We start from the raw sequence: 18069 nt of genomic DNA, 5'->3' as shown, positions 1-18069 counted from the left end.
CCTGTCCAATACAAGGGCTAGTCAGAAATGTGGACTTTTGCAGTCTTTGATGACTATCCCATTCCCATGATGCTGGGGGAAGACTTGGCCAACCATGTGAAGCTAGCCAAGAGGGTGGGAATGGTCACCTGCAGCCAGGCTAAGCAAGCCTTCACACCTATCCCTGTTCCTGAGTCTTCTACCAGGGCCCCGTCTGTGTTACCAGAGACCCAGACTGAGGTGGTGGAACTGGACCCCATGCAACGACTGCAACAGCAGTAGTGAATCCAGTCCCAGAGACCCAACCAGAACCAGTCCCAGAACCATTGCCAGCACTGAATCCAGTGTTTGCAACCCCATCTGCAACTCCAATGCCAGAGGGCACCACCGAGCCTGCGCTGGCAGCAGCAGCTAAACCTGCGCAAGAGGCTCAGCTGGAACCTAAAATACAACCTAGTGCAGAAGCGGAGAGCAGCTCACAGTCAACGGAAACAGCTCCATTACCTACATCGCTTCCAGAGGGACCAAGCCCAAGTCCACAATCCATTGAGGAACTGATGTCTCCAGCATCAAGGGAACAGTTCCAGGCAGAGCAGGAAGCAGATGAAAGCCTTAAGGGAGCTTGGACAGTGGCATGGAGCAACTCACCGCCTCTCAGCTCTTCTAATCGATCCCGGTTTGTTGTAGAAAGAGGGCTTTTATACAAGGAAACTCTTTCTGGTGGGCACCAGGAGAACTGGCATCCTCAAAGACAGTTGGTAGTTCCAACTAGATATAGGGAAAAGCTCTTGAGCTTATCCCATGATCATCCTAGTGGCCATGCTGGGGTGAACAGGACCCAAAACTGTTTGGGGAGGTCATTCCACTGGGAGGGAATGGGCAAGGATGTTTCTACTTATGTCCAGTCTTGACAGGTGTGGCAAAGAGTGGGAAAACCCCAAGAGCAGGTCAAGGCCCCTCTCCAGCCACTCCCCATAACTGAGGTTCCATTTCAGCGAGGGTGCTCCCTTTCGGGCTGCGAAATGCACCCGCCACCTTCCAGAAACTTGTAGACAGTCTCCTAGCAGGATTGGGAGAATCTGCAGTTGCCTACCTTGACGATGTGGCCATATTTTCTGATTCATGGGCAGAACACCTGGAGCATCTACGAAAAGTCTTCAAATGCATAAGGGAGGCAGGACTAACTGTTAAGGCTAAAAAGTGTCAAATAGCCCTAAACAGAGTGACGTACCTTGGACACCTGGTGGTTCAAGGAACTATCAATCCCCTACAAGCCAAAGTGAATGCTATCCAAAAGTGGCCTGTCCCAAAGTCAAAGAAACAGGTCCAATCCTTCTTAGGCTTGGCCGGATATTACAGGCGATTTGTACCGCACTCCAGCCAAATCTCCGCCCCACTGACAGACCTGACCAAAAAGAAACAGCCAAATACAGTTCAGTGGACTAAAGAGTGTCAGAAGGTCTTTAACCAGCTTAAAGCGACACTCATGTCTGACCCTGTGCTAAGGGCCCCACACTTTGACAAACCTTTCCTAGTAACCACAGATGCATCCGAGCGTGGTATGGGAGCAGTCTTAATGCAGGAAGGACCGGATGAAGAATTCCATCCTGTCGTGTTTCTCAGCAAGAAACTGTCTGAGAGGGAAAGCCACTGGTCAATCACCCAAAAGGAATGTTACGCCATTGTGTACGCTCTGGAAAAGCTACGCCCATACGTTTGGGGACGGCGTTTCCACCTGCAAACTAACCATGCTGCGCTGAAGTGGCTTCATACCATCAAGGAAAATAATAAAAAACTTCTTTGGTGGAGTTTAGCTCTCCAAGGTTTTGATTTTGAAATACAACACATTTCAGGATCTTCTATCAAAGTGGCTGATGCACTCTCCCGTGAAAGTTTCCCAGAATCAACTGGTTAAAATCATCCTTAAAATGTGGAAAATGTTAGTTTTTATATAATCAGTAGTATGTCTAGAGGTGCATGTGTCTTATTAACTCTATTTTCTTCTAGAGCTCCAGGAAGAAATCACAGTCAGTGTGGAACAGGCTGTCCAGTACCGTCTGTGATTTGGGGGATATGTCATAAACATAAAGATATGGGTAGCATAAAATCCCCCCTTGCAGCTGTACTGAATCGCTGTAAGAATCTCAAATAACCTGGTTGGCACCTCACCAGAAGGACCAATAAGGAAAGAAGATCCTTTCAAATCTGCAAGGGGAGGTTTTTGTTTGTTCCCTCTCCAGATGGAGAGAAAGACCAGGCAGGTAAAACATCTCCTGAAACCCTACCTGAAATGATCCATCTAAGATTACAAAAATTTTAAGTATGGCAAGGAAATGTATTAGATTATCTTTTGTTTTAGCTTGTGAATTTTCCCTGTGATTAAAGGTAGTTTTATTCCTGTTTTTGTAACTGTGAAGTTGAGTCCAGAAGGGAGCCCTCTGTGTTTTAAATCTTTTTATTACCCTATAAAGTTATCTTCCATCTGGATTTTGCAGGTGTGATTCTTTTACTTTTTCTTTAAATAAAGTTCTTCCTTTAAGAACCTGATTGATTTTCAGTGTCCTAGAGACAAAGGGTCTGGTTGGTATTCACATTATTCTCAAGCCTCCCCAGGAAAGGGGGCAAAGGGGCTTTTGGGAATATTTGGGGGGAATAGTGACTCCAAGTGACCCTTTTCCTGAATTTTCGTGTAAATCACTTGGTAGTGGCAGCAACACCATCCAAGGACAAGGAATTGTACCTTGGGGAAATTTTAACCTAAGCTGGTAAAATATAAGCTTAGGGGGTCTTTCATGCAGATCCCCACATCTGTATCCCAAAGTTCAGAGTGGAGAGGGAACCCTGATACTTGCTGTGTGGTCTTACACAAGTCACTTTACTTTTTTGCCTCAGTCTACCCATAAAATGAGGGTAATGATAGATATCACCTCATTTGGGTGTTGCAAGGCTTCATGGAGGAGTGTGACATGCTTTGAAATCCTGAGATGAAAAGCACTCTATAATAATATGTTGTATTGTATTGTAGCACACAGGAGCTATTGGACAAATTGCTAGTTTCATATTTTCCAAAGCCTTTACACTACCTGCAGTTACAGAAAGGTATAATTTGGTGCTTAACTAGATTATTTGTACAATATTTTCCCATGGACATTGTGACAAATGCCATGCTTTGGTAGCCTGGAATATTGAAAACTACTGTAGTGAGATGCAACAGATGCTATGGACACACGGGATATTCAAAGACTATCATATCAACTTCATAAATGTATGTATTTTTGTGGACTGGCTAGTGATTGCACTCCTGGCTAAATGAGGAAATTAAAACATTTTCTATAGGACCCAAAGTCACTTGTAAGGGGTGGGAGGAGAGAATGCAAATTCCTAGTGCCAGTAACAAGTGTGGGAAAGTTTTACTCGCCGGAGGCAATAATATATACTGGTTCGATCTGGCTAAAAATGTCAAACTGTATGAAGAAACAGCTTTGATCTGGAGAGGAGGGTCACTCATACACGATTCAAGAACTGACATAAAACTCTAACCAAGACAGACATACCCTGTGAAAAGGGCCTGAAGTATTCTGACCTTAATAATAATATATGGAGATATACCTATCTCATAGAGCTGGAAGGGACCTTGAAAGGTCATCGAGTCCAGCCCCCTGCCTTCACTAGCAGGACCAAGTACTGATTTTTGCCCCAGATCCCTAAGTGGCCCCCTCAAGGATTGAACTCACAACGCTGGGTTTAGCAGGCCAATGCTCAAGGGTCTCTATGAAGAAGACGGATGACTGTCTGGTAAGCCAAGACCTGCATATAAGCTTTTTATTGTTTTTAAGGTATGATTCATTGGTAATGCTTTTGTTCTGAATAGTACTTTGTTTTATAAAAGCAGGCGGTCACTGGTTAACCGCATCATTGCTCCTGAGAAAATAGGACTGCAGGTACTGAACTAAAGTCAGACCTGCTGAGGTAATCACAGTGAATCACAGGAGTCTGCAGTCTAACTCCCTGGTCTGTAGGGAGTGGATAGCAGGATCCCACCCTAAGATAAGTGATAGCTAGAGGATAGAGCCCTAAGTGTAGTCACCCAAGAAGATCATGAAGGGGTGCAGTTACTTTGGGGACCGTGACAGTCATTACTGGAAAAACTCTCATTATTCTAAAATGGTAATGCTACTGAAGATATTGGCTATTACCAAGATTTTCATGTTTAACAATAGCTCCAGCTTTTGTTCTACGGGACCTAATCATTTCCAGGAATTTCGAGATTTAGTATAGAAGGCTAGTTTTCCGCCTAATCTTCCTATTTCAGTGGCTGCAGCACCAACGTGCTCCTTAAACAGTGTCAAATTTTCCAAGCTCTTTCTTTGTTAACAGTTTAACTCTGACTCCTGTAAGTTTGACTATTCAGTTTCATCAAAAATAAGTCTACTACTCTTTTCAAAAGTCCTCGTTGATGGTATTGACGTCCAACCTCTGAGAAATTCTCTAGCATTTAGGGCCTGATCTATAGCCCACTAAAGTCAATGGGAGTCTTTCCAATGATGTCAAGGGACTATAAATCATGTGCTTAGAGATCTTCAATTCCATTCAAATGATAGTCTACTTGTCATACTGTGTAACTTCATTTTTTCCAGTTATACTAATTTATTTGTCCCTTCTGGATTCAGCTGCCCATTAAAGGAAGGTTGTTTCTCATTTCAAAACTAAACACACTACTGCCTTAAAAGTGAAACTTAATAAGAGCAACACAGTGTGAAGTGCGGGAAGATCATAGGTTAAACTGTAGCATATTCAGATTTCTTCAGAAGAAAGCAACATACCTAATCTGTTACACAGTATTACAGCGGCAACTACTTCCTCTTCAAATTTGACATCTAAAGAAGATACCAAATCTAAAGCAATCTTTTTGCTAATGAAAACTCCAATCCCTCACTCACTGCTTCTACCAAGAACAAACTTGCTTCAGAACACAGTGATTATTTAAGAATTACAAATAATTGAATCAATTTAAATTTGGAGTACTTGAGTGGGAGGGAAGGGCTGTTTTTGCTTCATTTTGAAGAAAGTTTTTTCAGGAGATCATTCTGAGCATCTTGACTTGTGCAAAGAGGGGAAATTCTAAAGCTGAAAAAAGGACACATTTTTCCCTTACCTGAGATGCTCCAGCGAGGCAAGGCACTGAAACTGGCACATTAGACAACTGCTCCAAATGCTGTTCAGATGATCTCTGCACCTCCTGTCTTTGTCCATCGTGAACCACCGTACTCCTTCCGAGTTGCCCATAGTCTGCTCTACCCCACGTGAAGACCTTGCCAGTTTCTAAATACAAATACATAGTTATGGGTTATTTCTCCATTACAGCCAGACAATGTTTGGAACGCTAATTTCAAAACTAGAACAGCCGACTCTATGTACTGTTTACTGCCCCCTACCTAAAAGCTCAGAGAACACAACAGTGAAAAAGTGAGGAATCTACTTACTCTTTGGAGCATGAGGGGAGAAAAGGTATTAAAATGTAGCTGAGAAACTCATTGCAATTTACCCAAACTTCAGCATTTAGTTTTCAAACAGAAATGCCATGTCTGACGAGGCATGGATTGTACATGCAATTGTGCTGTATAGAATTTTCATACGTATTTGTTTTACAAATGAAACCTTTTTGTTTTGTTTTAAGAGAGACACACATAAAATAGCTAACATTAAATTCCAAGACATTTTTCTTCTGTCCCAGTATTTGGCACAGAGACATCCTGTGTCCCTGTATTTAACATAAGGTTTATGTCTTCTTCGGAGAAGATACCTTCTGCCACAAACTTCTGTTAGCTGCAGAATAATGGTTTCTTCTGCATGGTAACTGATGATGGGGGAATGGTGCCACAACATGCTCTGGGTGTCCCTAGCCGCTGATTGCCTGAAGCTGAGAGTGGACAACAGGGGATGGATCACCCAATGATTGCCTGTTCTGTTCATTCCCTCCGAAGCCACCTGGCATTGGCCACTGCTGGAAGACAAGATTCTGGGCCAGCAGGACCAGTGTGCCTTTAAGTGAAGTGTCTGGGGAAAATCTCAGCTCTGTGAGCAAAGGCTATTGCATATCTTTCCCACATCAAGAGGAAGGTAAACTTTATAATAATAATAATAATATATGGAGATATACGTATCTCATAGAACTGGAAGGGACCCCAAAAGGTCATCGAGTCCAGCCCCCTGCCTTCACTAGCAGGACCAAGTACTGATTTTGCCCCAGCTGTATGAATTTTCTGCATGAATTTTCACTAGTATATGTTTGCCTGGGCAAATTTATACACTTCATGCTAGGGAATTAAGCCTTCTTTCAAAAGAAGCTTGCCCTTGGAAAGTCTGTATCTGAGACAAAGATCAGTGTTGGATTGAGCTGTCACTGATTTGACCCTGTATTCAAGTTAACTGTTCCCTTGGTTTACATTTTAGCATAATACCCTGTACATATTTGATCTAAACCTTGGTACAGGTGCCATCACTTCTGTGACCTAAATGTTAGGTTAACTTGTATTTGTGGAAGAGGCCCCCTCAAGGATTGAACTCACAACCCTGGGTTTAGCAGGCCAATGCTCAAACCACTGAGATATCCCTCCCCACAGCTAATCCTCCCCTGTATTAATGACCTAACACAGTACAGATCCCTATGCAGTGCAAGACGGTATAAGTTTGGGTTTATACTCCAGCAAGGGTACAAGTTGGAGGAGCTGGGAAATTGGCTGTTGCCTCCTGCCTGTCTTTGAGTAGCTTAGGTAAAGCACTCAGGTAGCGCAGTGTGGGTGTGTGGCGCCACCAGCTATCATGTTGGGTGATAACAGGGCCTGAAGAGGCTGGCTGGAATCACCAACAAAGCAATGTGAGTTAGACCAGCAAAGCTGGTGGATTAAGGGGCACAGCAGTTCCCACAGCTCCCAGACTGCACACCAGGGGAGACAACCCATCACAGTGGGTTTATAGTAAGCATGCTTGTCATGACTGAAACCTGTTTGCTTTTTCCTAAATAGACTGAAGGATGCAAGAAAGTTAACAGGGGCAAGTCCAGATCATATTAGATCATTCTAGGAAAAAATGTAAAGCCTGTTGGTAAGACAAAGAGAATCCCTACTGTACGGCTGTTTTGATACATACCTGAAACATTTTTAGCAAGTATATTTTTAAACATATGGTATATCCTAATAAACAATCTGATACTGAGGGCTAGTCTACACTAGAAAAGTTTTGCTGGTCTAGGTATACCAGCAAATCTATATGGGCAAACCCTCCTAGTGAAGACACAGGTTATACCGGCTTTTGCAAGTACAGCTTATACCCGTTCCCCCAAACAAAATCAGCTACACCAGCAAAAGCACTTTTTGTACAACTGCGTCTACAATAGGGCTTTTGCTGATATAAAAATCTCATTTAAAAAAAAAAACCATCCCGAACCATTATTATACTGGTAAAAACTTTAAGTATAGACCTGGATTTAGGCTCTGATCCTACAATTGACAGTACACAGGTGGACTACTGTTCCCCACGCAGAGTCCCATTCACTGTAATGGGGCTAAGCAAGGGCAGAGCCTTTCACCCACATGCTATTACCTGCAGGACTGGTCGCAAATGCCCTGATTCTACAAACACACACCTGCTTAAACTCTGCTACTGAGAGTAGCGTCAACGAGACTTAAACAAAGATGTGTTTGCAGGAATGTTGGCCATAGAGAGGAAGAACAACAACAATATTTAGTTCTTAGAAAGTGCTTTTTATCCACAGATCTCACTGTGCTTTACAAAGCAGAGAAAGTAGGACTAGCTCTGTCTAAACATCTGGTTACTTTTATGTGAGGCTAAGATTATGTGCAGGGCCGGCTCCAGGCACCAGCTTGTCAAGCAAATGCTTGGGGCAGCTGCTCCAGAGAGGGGCAGCACGTCCAGGTATTCGGCGGCAATTCGGTGGACAGTGCCTCACTCCACCTGGGAGCGAAGGACCTCCCGCCGAATTGCCGCTGCAGATCGCGATCGCAGCTTTTTGTTTGTTTGTTTTGGTTTGGTTGCTTGGGGCGGCCAAAACCCTGGAGCCGGCCCTGATTATGTGACAGAGGTCACAGAATCCATGACTTCCAGAGACCTCCATGACATTTTCTGCTTCAGTTGCAGCAAGTGACAGGTGGGTCCCGCAGTTCCCAGCCACCATGGGCAGCAGGGAGGACCCCAGCACTCTCAGCTGCCCTAGCCAGCAGCGGGGGGACCCCAGAGCTGCAGCAGCAGTGAGTGCTGGACACCCCTTCTTCACCACTTTGTCACACTTAATTTTAGTAAAAGTCAGGGGCAGGTCATGGGCTTCCATGAATTTTTGTTTATTGCCAGTGACCTGTCTGTGACTTTTACTAAAAATAACCATGACAAAATCTTAGCCTTATTTATATGACCCACATCACCATAATATCTAAGCATGACAGAATATTTAAAAATACAAATTGGAACAACAACAATTCCTTCTCTCATTCCCACCTGTAGGGGAAACAGCTTGATTAGTTTACAGGGGGTTATTTGTGTGAGTGTGTGCAGAACTTATTAAAGGAAAACTAAGTCAACCAAACTAGTTCTGCATTTACAGGAAGATTTTCAAAGGCACAAAAGTCAGTTAGGCACCCAATTCTCTTCATCTTAGTTCTGAAAGTGGTTAATTCTAAGTCAGTCTTATCTTTTATGGGAATGAGTTCCATAGCCCCGCTTCAGAGCATCTTGGAAACATCCCAGATCTGGCCACTGGCACCAACTGGATCTTATCATCACAAGGCGTACCAACCTTAACACTGTCCTCTTTACCACAGTTATCAAAGTGCTGATTGTGACACAGACCACTCTCTGCTATGCAGTAAGACTTAAACCAAAGAAAATACATAGATCTAAAGTAAAAGGATGCCCTTGTACCAACATCAGTGCCATTGCGGACTAAGAAAAGTCACAGCAGTACAAGAACATACTACAACAAGACCTTGACTCCAGTGATTGTGCCACAAGCGCCCAGCTGAAGTGGGAGCAACTGAAGAACACAATCTACAATACAGCTGTCTGTCTGTCTTTGGGAAGAAGGAAAACAAGACCAATGACTGGCTTGGCACATATCCCAGTGTGTTAACACCAGTCTTGGAAGCCAAACGCACAGCCCAAATCAACTACAAGAGAGACCCAAATGAAAAAACCTTACAAGCGCTGAGAATGGCAAGAACCAAGGTACAACTAACTGTTCGATGCTGCACCAATTACTATAGGCTGCACTTATGCAAAAGCAACCAAGTAGAAGCTGATGCAGGCAATCTCAGAAACATGCATGATGGGATCAAGAAAGCCTTGGGTCCAACTTCAAAGAAGACAGCCCCATTGAAATCAACAACAGGGGAAACAATCAACGACTATACCAAGCAGATGTATCACTGGGTAGAACACTACTCTGAGCTTTACTCTCATGAAAATATTGTTACAGATGCAGCCATCAACGCCATTGAAAGTTTGCCTATTATGAACCAACTCAACGATGAACCAACTGTCGAGGAGCTTAGCCTTGCCACAGATGGCCTCCCCAATGAAAAGACCCCTGGAAAAGACTGCATATTGTCAGAAGTCATAAAATGCGGAAAATCTATTCTACTGCAACATCTTCATGAGTTGCTCTGCCTGTGCTGGAAAAAAGGTGAAATACCACAAGAAATGAGAGACGCCAACATCATCACTCTCTATAAAAACAAGGGTGACAGGACCGACTGTAACAACTATCATGGCATTTCCCTTCTTAGTATTATGGGGAAAGCCTTTGCCGAGTTGTCCTGAACAGACTTCAGACCCTTGCAGACAGAATCTATTCTGAATCACAATATGGCTTCAGAGCTGAAAGGCCTACTATCTACATGATCTTCTCACTGAGAAAACTGCAAGAGACATGCAGAGAACAAAAAAAGCCCCTCTACTTAGCCTTCATCAACCTCACAAAGGCTTTTGATCTTGTCAGTAGAAGCAGACTATTTGTGCTTTGATGTCTCTCCCCTCCCCCCAAGCTCTTAAGCACGATTCGATCCTTCCATGAAAATATGTATGGCACAGTTCAATACAACGGCTCAGTCTCTGAAGCTTTCTAGATTCGTAGCGGAATTAAGCAAGGCTGTGTACTTGCCCCATCTCTGTTTAGGGTCATCTTCTCTTGGCTACTGAAACTAGCTTTTGGTTTCTCAACTGAGGGAACCTACTTGCACACAAGATCTGATGGAAAGTTATTCAGTCTTGCAAGACTCAGATCTAAAACCAAGACTCAGGAGGCCCTTATCCAACACCTCCTTTTTGCTGATGACGCAGCAGTGACAACCCACACAGAAGCTCATCTCCAAAACCTTATAGACAGTTTTCCAAAAGCCTAAAAAAGATTAACATAATGTTGAGGAAGTACCTTCCATCAAGACAACAACTATGAACTTGAAGTGGTGAATGCAGTCAGCCTTTCACTTGAAATGGAATTTAACATCCGCACTGGAAAAGCCACCACAACAATGTCTAGACTGAGCAAGAGGAGATGGCAAAACAACAAACTGACAGGACACACAAAGATCTGTGTGTATTGCGCATGTGTTATCAGCACGCTTTTGTATGGGAGCGAGACATGGACCTGATACTCTCATCAGGAAAAGAGGCTCAACAGCTTCCATATGCATTGCCTTCGTCGAATCTTTGGCATCTCCTGGAGGGACAGTCACCAACACTGAGGTGCTCAAGCGGCCCAGCATACCCATCATGCAAACACTCCTTAAACAGAGATGCCTCCGCTGGCTTGGGCATGTGTGCTGAATGAATGCTGGGGCACATCCCAAAGGACATCCTCTATGGTGAATTGGCATCTGCGAAAAGACCCAAAGGACACCCAAAATTGTGTTTCAAGGATGTATGCAAGCGAGACCTCAAAGAAATGGACACGGATGTGGACAACTGGGAAGGTCATACTCAAGACCGCAGACTTTGGAGACAAGAGGTCTCCGGAGTTAGGAGAGGAAGCTGCCCAGCTTAGCAGAGGAAAAAAGAGTTTGCAGAAGGCAGAGCCCAAAGGGTCGAAACATCATCTTTAAATGTGACAGATGCGGCAGAGATTGTCTCTCTCAAGTGGGGCTCTTCAGCCACAGCTGTCATAAAACCAGCTGAATAAATTCTTTACTTCTCAGGGGCAGATATCCATGGTCTTTCAAGACTGAAGGATGCCTACTACTTACCTTTTATGGGACTGAGTTCCATAATCCTGCTTCAGAGCCTAAGAACATTCTGTCTCCCACAGTCACAACCCCCACATTGGTTGACAATTTTACTGCAGAATGTTGCTACCATGTGAACTGCATTAGATTACTATATACAGTATGTTCTCTATAGAATATTGATCAACATTTCATAGCAACAAAAAAAATTCAACCTGAGTCAGACACAAAGCATGGAAAATTCCAGCCCGAAAGGTTAAAGTCTGTCAAAGTTATAAGCATTGGGTTATGATGGAAAGTGTTAGGCACTCTTAACAAGAGGCATTGCTATTATGTCACCTATAACATAGAGGGTATTTAATAATGGCCTAAAAATACATATTATATTAGTCACATAGAATAAGAGGCTGAGGGATGAATTACTTTAGAATTAAAGGTGACATAACAAGGAATATTGATCTAAAATTAGAAAAGGACAATTTTTAATTACAAGTTAAGAAAACACTTCTAGCAGTGAGTCAATTAGACAATGGAGTACATTTAACAAGGTGGGTTGCTAAGGCATCAGATCTTGATGTTCAAGAACAGACAAGATAAAAAGACTTAGCACATAGAAGACAATCTGGAAATTTGTGGGACGGGACACAGAACACCATGCTGGAAGTCCTTTCCCCCTCTAACCAAACACTGACAGTGTTTAGTAAGAGCTTGATCCTGCAAGGTGCTCAGCATTCTGACCCCAATCCATGAAAGCAACTTAAGCTCATGCTTAACTATGAACATGTGAGTCGTTCCACTCACATCAGTAGAATTATACATGTGCTTAAAGTTAAGCACATGCATTGGATCAGGACAGACTGCTCATCAGCTTGCAGGACTGAATCCCAAGTCAGAAACAATGGGCTTAATTGTGTAACTTTAGGGTGTCATGTTTTAAGTGAACCTAATATCCAAACCAACAGTCCAGATAACTTGTTTTTTACCATTTTCACGTATGATTTTATCTGGTCCATGTTGAAATTAATATTACATTATTCATAGTGTTTTATGTATCAGTAGAAATCTGCCTTTCTTTATCTCAGTCACATGGAATTAGTTGATTTTCTCCTATTCTTAAAGCTGATAGCCCCCGATACAACAGTTCATAATCAGAAAATCCCTTAAGTGCTTTGCTGAACAGGGATTGACTTAAACATGTTGGGACCTCACTTTTAAAACTGCAGTTCAACCTCATGAAAGCTCCTCTAGATTTACTTTATATCTTTCTTCAAATACACTGCCACCATGAAAGAAAACGGAAATCCAACTCCCAAAGTCTATAGCGTTGAGCATGTCTAATGATATTGCTTATAATACTTCTACATTTCTGTCTGACATTGTACACTTCACTATGCTTACTTATTATGCTGTCAGGAATGTAAAGTATGTTATTTTTCTTTCTTAGCCATTTCCTAATCAATTTATTCAGCCATATGGACTGTTCCAGTACAACTATAAATAGTCATAGTTGTACCTGAACAGTCCATATGGGTGAAGAGATTTTGGTCTTGAAACTGACCCATTTTTAAAGAACAGATAAAAATTTTAGTAAATATGTTGATTTGTTTCTTCCACATCACTTCAGATTTATTTTTGTCTGAAGTTATAGTTGTCACTATTTTAAAATTACATCATGATCACATTACGGTCACCTATCTTGACATCCCTCTTAACTATATTTAAGAACACCTTACTAGACACACAAAAAGCCACAATCAAGAAAGAAGGCTGTGCTGGTTTAGAGGGGAAATGACGGCAGCTATAAAAAATAAAAATAATAATATATAGCAAATGGAAGAAAGGAATGGATGTATATAACTCAGAAGTTTGCAACAGTATAAAATTGATAAGGGAAACAAAGGGACCCAAGGAAAAATCTATGGTCAGCAGAGTTAAGGACAATAAGAAGGAGTTTTTTTAAAAAGCTTGGAAATAAACAAAATCCTGACAATGGTATTGGTCCGTTACTAGGTAGAAATGGCAGAATTATCAATAATAATACAGAAATGGCAGAAGTGCTGAATAAATATTTCTGTTCTATATTTAGAGAAAAAACAGATGACAGTCTTATATGGTGAGCGGGCTTGAAGCGGCACGGACTGCAGAGACATGCTGGCCACCACTTCCCGCAGCTCCCATTGGCCGGGAATGGCAAACCGCAGCCACTGCAAGCTGTGGGGGGCCGTGCCTGCGAACGGTCAACGTAAACAGAATTTCTTGCAGCCCGCCAGCGGATTGCCCTGATGGGCCACGTGCCAAAGGTTGCCGACCCTGCACTAGTATCTCTAGAGGATGTTAAACAGAAGCTACTAAAGTTAGACATATTTTAAATCAGCAGGTCCAGATAACTTGCATCCAAAAGTTTGAAAAGAGCTGGCTGAGGAGCTCACTGGACCATTAATGTTGATTGTCAATAAGTCTAGAAGCACTGGGTAAGTTCCAGAAGACTGGAAGAAAGTTTATGTTGTGTCAATTTTTAAAAAGGGTAAACAGGATGACCTGGGTAACAGGCCTGTCAGCCTGACATTGATCCCGGGCAAGATAATGGAGCAGCTGATATGGGACTCATAATAAAGAAAGAATTAAAGGAAGGTAACAGAATTAATGCAAATCAACATGATTTTATGGAAAATAGCTCCTGTCAAATTATTTTTATGACATTACAAGTTGATGTAATGTATCAGGCATCGGTTCTTGGCCTTGCACTATTTAACATTTTTATCAATGACCTGGAAAAACACAAAGTCATCACTGATAAAGTTTGCAGATGACACAAAAATTTGGGGAGTGGTAAATAATGAAGAGGACAGGTCACTAATTCAGGGCAATCTGGATCACATGGTAAACTGGGCACAAGCAAACAATATGTGTTTTAATATGACTCAGTGTAAATGTCTACATCTGGGAACAAAGAATGCAGGCCATATTAACATAATGGGGGATTCAATCCTGGGAAGCAGTGAATCTGAAAAAGACTTGGGAGTTGTTGTGGATAATCAGATGAACATGAGCTCCCAGTGTGATGCTATGGCCAAAAGAATTAATGTTATCATGGGACACAAACAGTAATCTTGAGCAGGAGTAGAGAGTTATTTTACCTCTGTATTTATCATTGGTGCAACCACTGCTGGAATGCTGTGTCCAGCACTCAAGAAGGAAGTTGACAAATTGGAGGGTGTTCAGAGAAGAACAACAAAAGGATTAGAAAACTTGTGTTATAGTGATTGATCTCTTTGAGTCTACCTATTTAGCTAAACCAAAAGAAGGTTAAGAGGTGACTTGATTACAGTCTATAATGGGCTTTTCAGTCTAGCAGAGAAAGGTATAACACAATCAAATGGTTGGAAGTCAAAGCTAGACAAATTCAGACCAGAACTAAGGCATACATTTTTGACAGGGAGTGTAATTAAACATTGGCACAATTTATCAAGGCTTGTGGTGGATTTTTTTTTATCAGTGACAATTTTTACATGAAGATTGGGTGTTTTTCTAAAAGACATGCTCCAGAAATTATTTTGGGGAAGTTCTATGACCCGTGTTATACAGAATGTCAGACTAGATAATCACAATGGTCCTTTCTGGCTTTGGGATCCATTAATCTAATAATACCGAAAATTCAAGAACTAGACACTCGCTAAGCTATTTGTTCATAAATTCTATCCAGTAAATGATGTATGAAAATAGTTAATATTCTAGGTTCTTTATTACAACTCATGGATGCATTTAAAATAACATTACCTGTAATCACTGAATAGTCAGTAAATGGTAGAACTTTATTTGGTCAAAGTTACGATAGGGATCTTTATATAAAATTCTTTTTTACATCTCTGTCTCATGAAAATTCACAGGTTCTTATGCAAAAATTCAAGAGGTCCATTTTGAATCTGCGGTTAGCCTCTATGTTTCATATTAATTCTTTCTATGATCCACATCCCTCTTGGTGTTCTTCTGCATATTTTATATAATTGGGTATGTTTCCAGTACCTTTTTTGTATTTTATTTATAATACATTAAATGTATCCATTAAAAAATTGCACACAAAACACAGACATATGTATCTACTAATGCCTCTTCAGTAAAATCAACTCAGAGCAATAGACTGCTTTTCATTATATCCCCCTCTTCATACAAAGATGCTAGAACTAGGGGGTGCGGAAGTCATTTCCATCATACACAGGGTTTACAGTTTGGTTCAATGGCTCTCAGCACCCCCAGTATACAAATTGTTCCAGAACCCCTGTCTTCACAGCTCTAGAACCTTGAAATTTCAGCTTTTCCTGTTGAAAAATAGTATCTCATTTAGAGAAAATAAATGTTATTCAATGGAATTCATCATATGGGGCAGAAAAGACTAACACAGGTGGACTGTTAGGTTCCAGGGTTGCACATCACCCTAAAAAGGAAAACAAATATTCCCCAAGTTGAAGACTTTAGCACAGATTCCTATAGAAAGGTTAAGGGCACAAAATTCAGCACTCCTTATTCTGGCAACCTCCCTTTTACTTTATTAAAGCATTATACTTCAATGAGAGTTTTGCAATAGCTAAGTAGTGCTGAAGAGAGCCCTGAATTAACATGTCAAATTACCATACCAGATAACAGGATGGTGATAATTGGCAACATCATATGATAAATTCAGTGTATCATGCTAATTACTGTGCAGCTCTGATAATTTCACCTGCACTCTGTCCACTGAGCCATCTCTGTCAGGACTGCAACTAACATTCCAAACCTTTAAGAAGCTTTGAACAGCCTCCATAGATTGTCCCATTATTAAAAAAATAAAACCAGAGAAATGTTTGTCTCTTTGCCTCTTTGCCTCCACATTTACACTGTCTGAACACTCAAGATGGGCAATACCTGTATTCAGTCAAGGGAGCTATTCACATGCTTGAAGTTGAACGTGTGCTTACGTGCTTTGCTGGACTGGGCAAGAATCTGCAGAAGATACGGTGAGGCTGGATTTTTCTGAGAAGACACTGTAACCTTAAGTATCAGATGAGGCTATGGGCAAACCAGAAGAACTACATTTGAAGAAATTAAAATGAAACCTTTTCATTCAAAAATCTAGTTAGAGGAGAACTACTGTCACTGATAGACTGAAATGTGGGCTTCCCTCCAGTCACATATGGTTGTTTCTGAACTCTGCCATCCCATCAGAAACAGTGCCATCAGGGGGTTATGTTAAGCCACCTATCATTCCTTGCATTCATTTTCAAACTGAAAAAATGCCCTTTCATCTCTCTTGCCTCCTGATTAGAGACACGACTCTGCCTCACCAGCTGTGCGCCGGCTCATTTTAAATTCTAACTATGATGCATCTCTCATTTGTAGACTTTTATTAGCAATGTCTTAAAATGCAGATTGCTGCCTAAATTTAGTTACATAATTAAAAACAAATCTCACTCATCTCTACCCCAGCAAACAAAATTGCAGCACTCAAGGTTCAATAGAGGGCTTGACTTTTCATCTAAAAACAACTGTATCCTAATGAAAAGTAGGGAGAAAAAAAATCAAAGTGCTATTTAGTGATGCCGCTAAAATGCAAAGATGCATAAAACATTAACCAGCTATGGAAAAGCTCTATTTGCAAATGCATTATAGTATTACCAGAGGTTTACTGTTCTGCGTACTTCTGCAAATAAATTCAGCACTATGCTACTATGGCAGGATGAGTCACACACTTTTAATGACATTCTATATTTATACCTTCATGCCCTTCTTCTGTTCTCAGTTCTGTGCTTTCTTCCATACAACCCGTTTTACTTGAGACTCCCTCCCTCACTCTGTCCACCTCATCCCCAGACTCTTTTGGTGTCTGGACTGGAGGAGGGAGGCTGCAGCTAGGCTCTGAGTAGGGTGACCAGATGTCCTGATTTTATAGGGACAGTCCCGATATTTGGGGCTTTTTCTTATATAGGCTCTTATTACCCTCCACCCTCTGTCCCGATTTTTCACACTTGCTGTCTGGTCACCCTAGCTCTGAGGGGTAGGGGGTTCGGGTATCTGAGCCGGGGCACACCCCACAGCAGGCTCTGGGGGGAGGGGATGTGGGTGTCTGGCACTCCAGCTGGGCTCTGGGGGGCAGAGAAACATGAACTAGGTTGTTGTAGGGGTTTCTTTAACTCTCTACTCCTGGGGGAATTTTTTTTTTTGTGTGTGTGTCTGTATTGTTACAGACATAGTTGCTGACAGGTATTTTTAAATAAATTACCAAAATAATTGAAACTGGCATGCTTATATAGTGTTATTTTGACAAATAAAATATGCAGAATTTTAAAATATTGTGCACAGAATTTTTAATTTTTTGACACAGAATTCCCCCAAGAATAAGATTTGCAGCAGGAAGAAAGCTGAGACAAAAACAAGAAGGACTTCAACTCAGGCTGGAGATGAGAGGAGGGAGTTATGCATTTTCTGGCTCTGCCTTCTTCCTGTAGCTTACGATTAAAGCTTGTTAGAATGAACATAGAAGGGGGGCCATTTGCAGAGGCTTTTACTATATCAGGCCCCACGCACAGACATGTAAGACAGAAAATTTACTGCAAACACATCTGGGGTTGGGGTTGCTTACATTTTTTTAAAATGAAAAATGGGGAGAGTTAGGATATCAAGAGAAATAAGTAACATGGGGAAGTTGAACTCCTTAAGCAATCAATCCTGGAAATTGCTGAGCAGCCTCAACTACTGTTGATGGGCAGGATGCCTCAGCATCTTGCAGAATCACACTCTAAAGGTACCAAGTATTGGACAACAGAATACAGCATCTGCACAGTAATACGTGGTTGGAATACACAAGTAGTGTCCAGGGGTCTGGTCT

General features: G+C 41.8%; 1 protein-coding gene across 5 annotated transcripts in view; it reads right to left on the bottom strand.

Annotated features, from left to right (window-relative positions):
• The window catches only part of SERGEF (secretion regulating guanine nucleotide exchange factor), a 274310-nt gene that overhangs the window by 203116 nt on the left and 53125 nt on the right, over positions 1 to 18069 (bottom strand). For all 5 annotated transcript variants that reach the window (XR_006176537.2, XM_005308679.4, XM_005308680.4 and 2 more), the window contains exon 9: positions 5135 to 5301. Coding sequence is in view for 4 of the 5 variants with exons in the window: in XM_005308679.4 (XP_005308736.1) it covers positions 5135 to 5301 (167 nt within the window). In the remaining variant the exon portion in view is untranslated. The remainder of the gene's footprint in view (positions 1 to 5134; positions 5302 to 18069) is intronic.

This window comes from Chrysemys picta, chromosome 4, assembly GCF_011386835.1.
Source record: "Chrysemys picta bellii isolate R12L10 chromosome 4, ASM1138683v2, whole genome shotgun sequence".
In the NCBI taxonomy this organism is placed as follows: Eukaryota; Metazoa; Chordata; order Testudines; family Emydidae; genus Chrysemys; species Chrysemys picta.
This window is presented reverse-complemented; position numbering and strand designations above follow the sequence as displayed.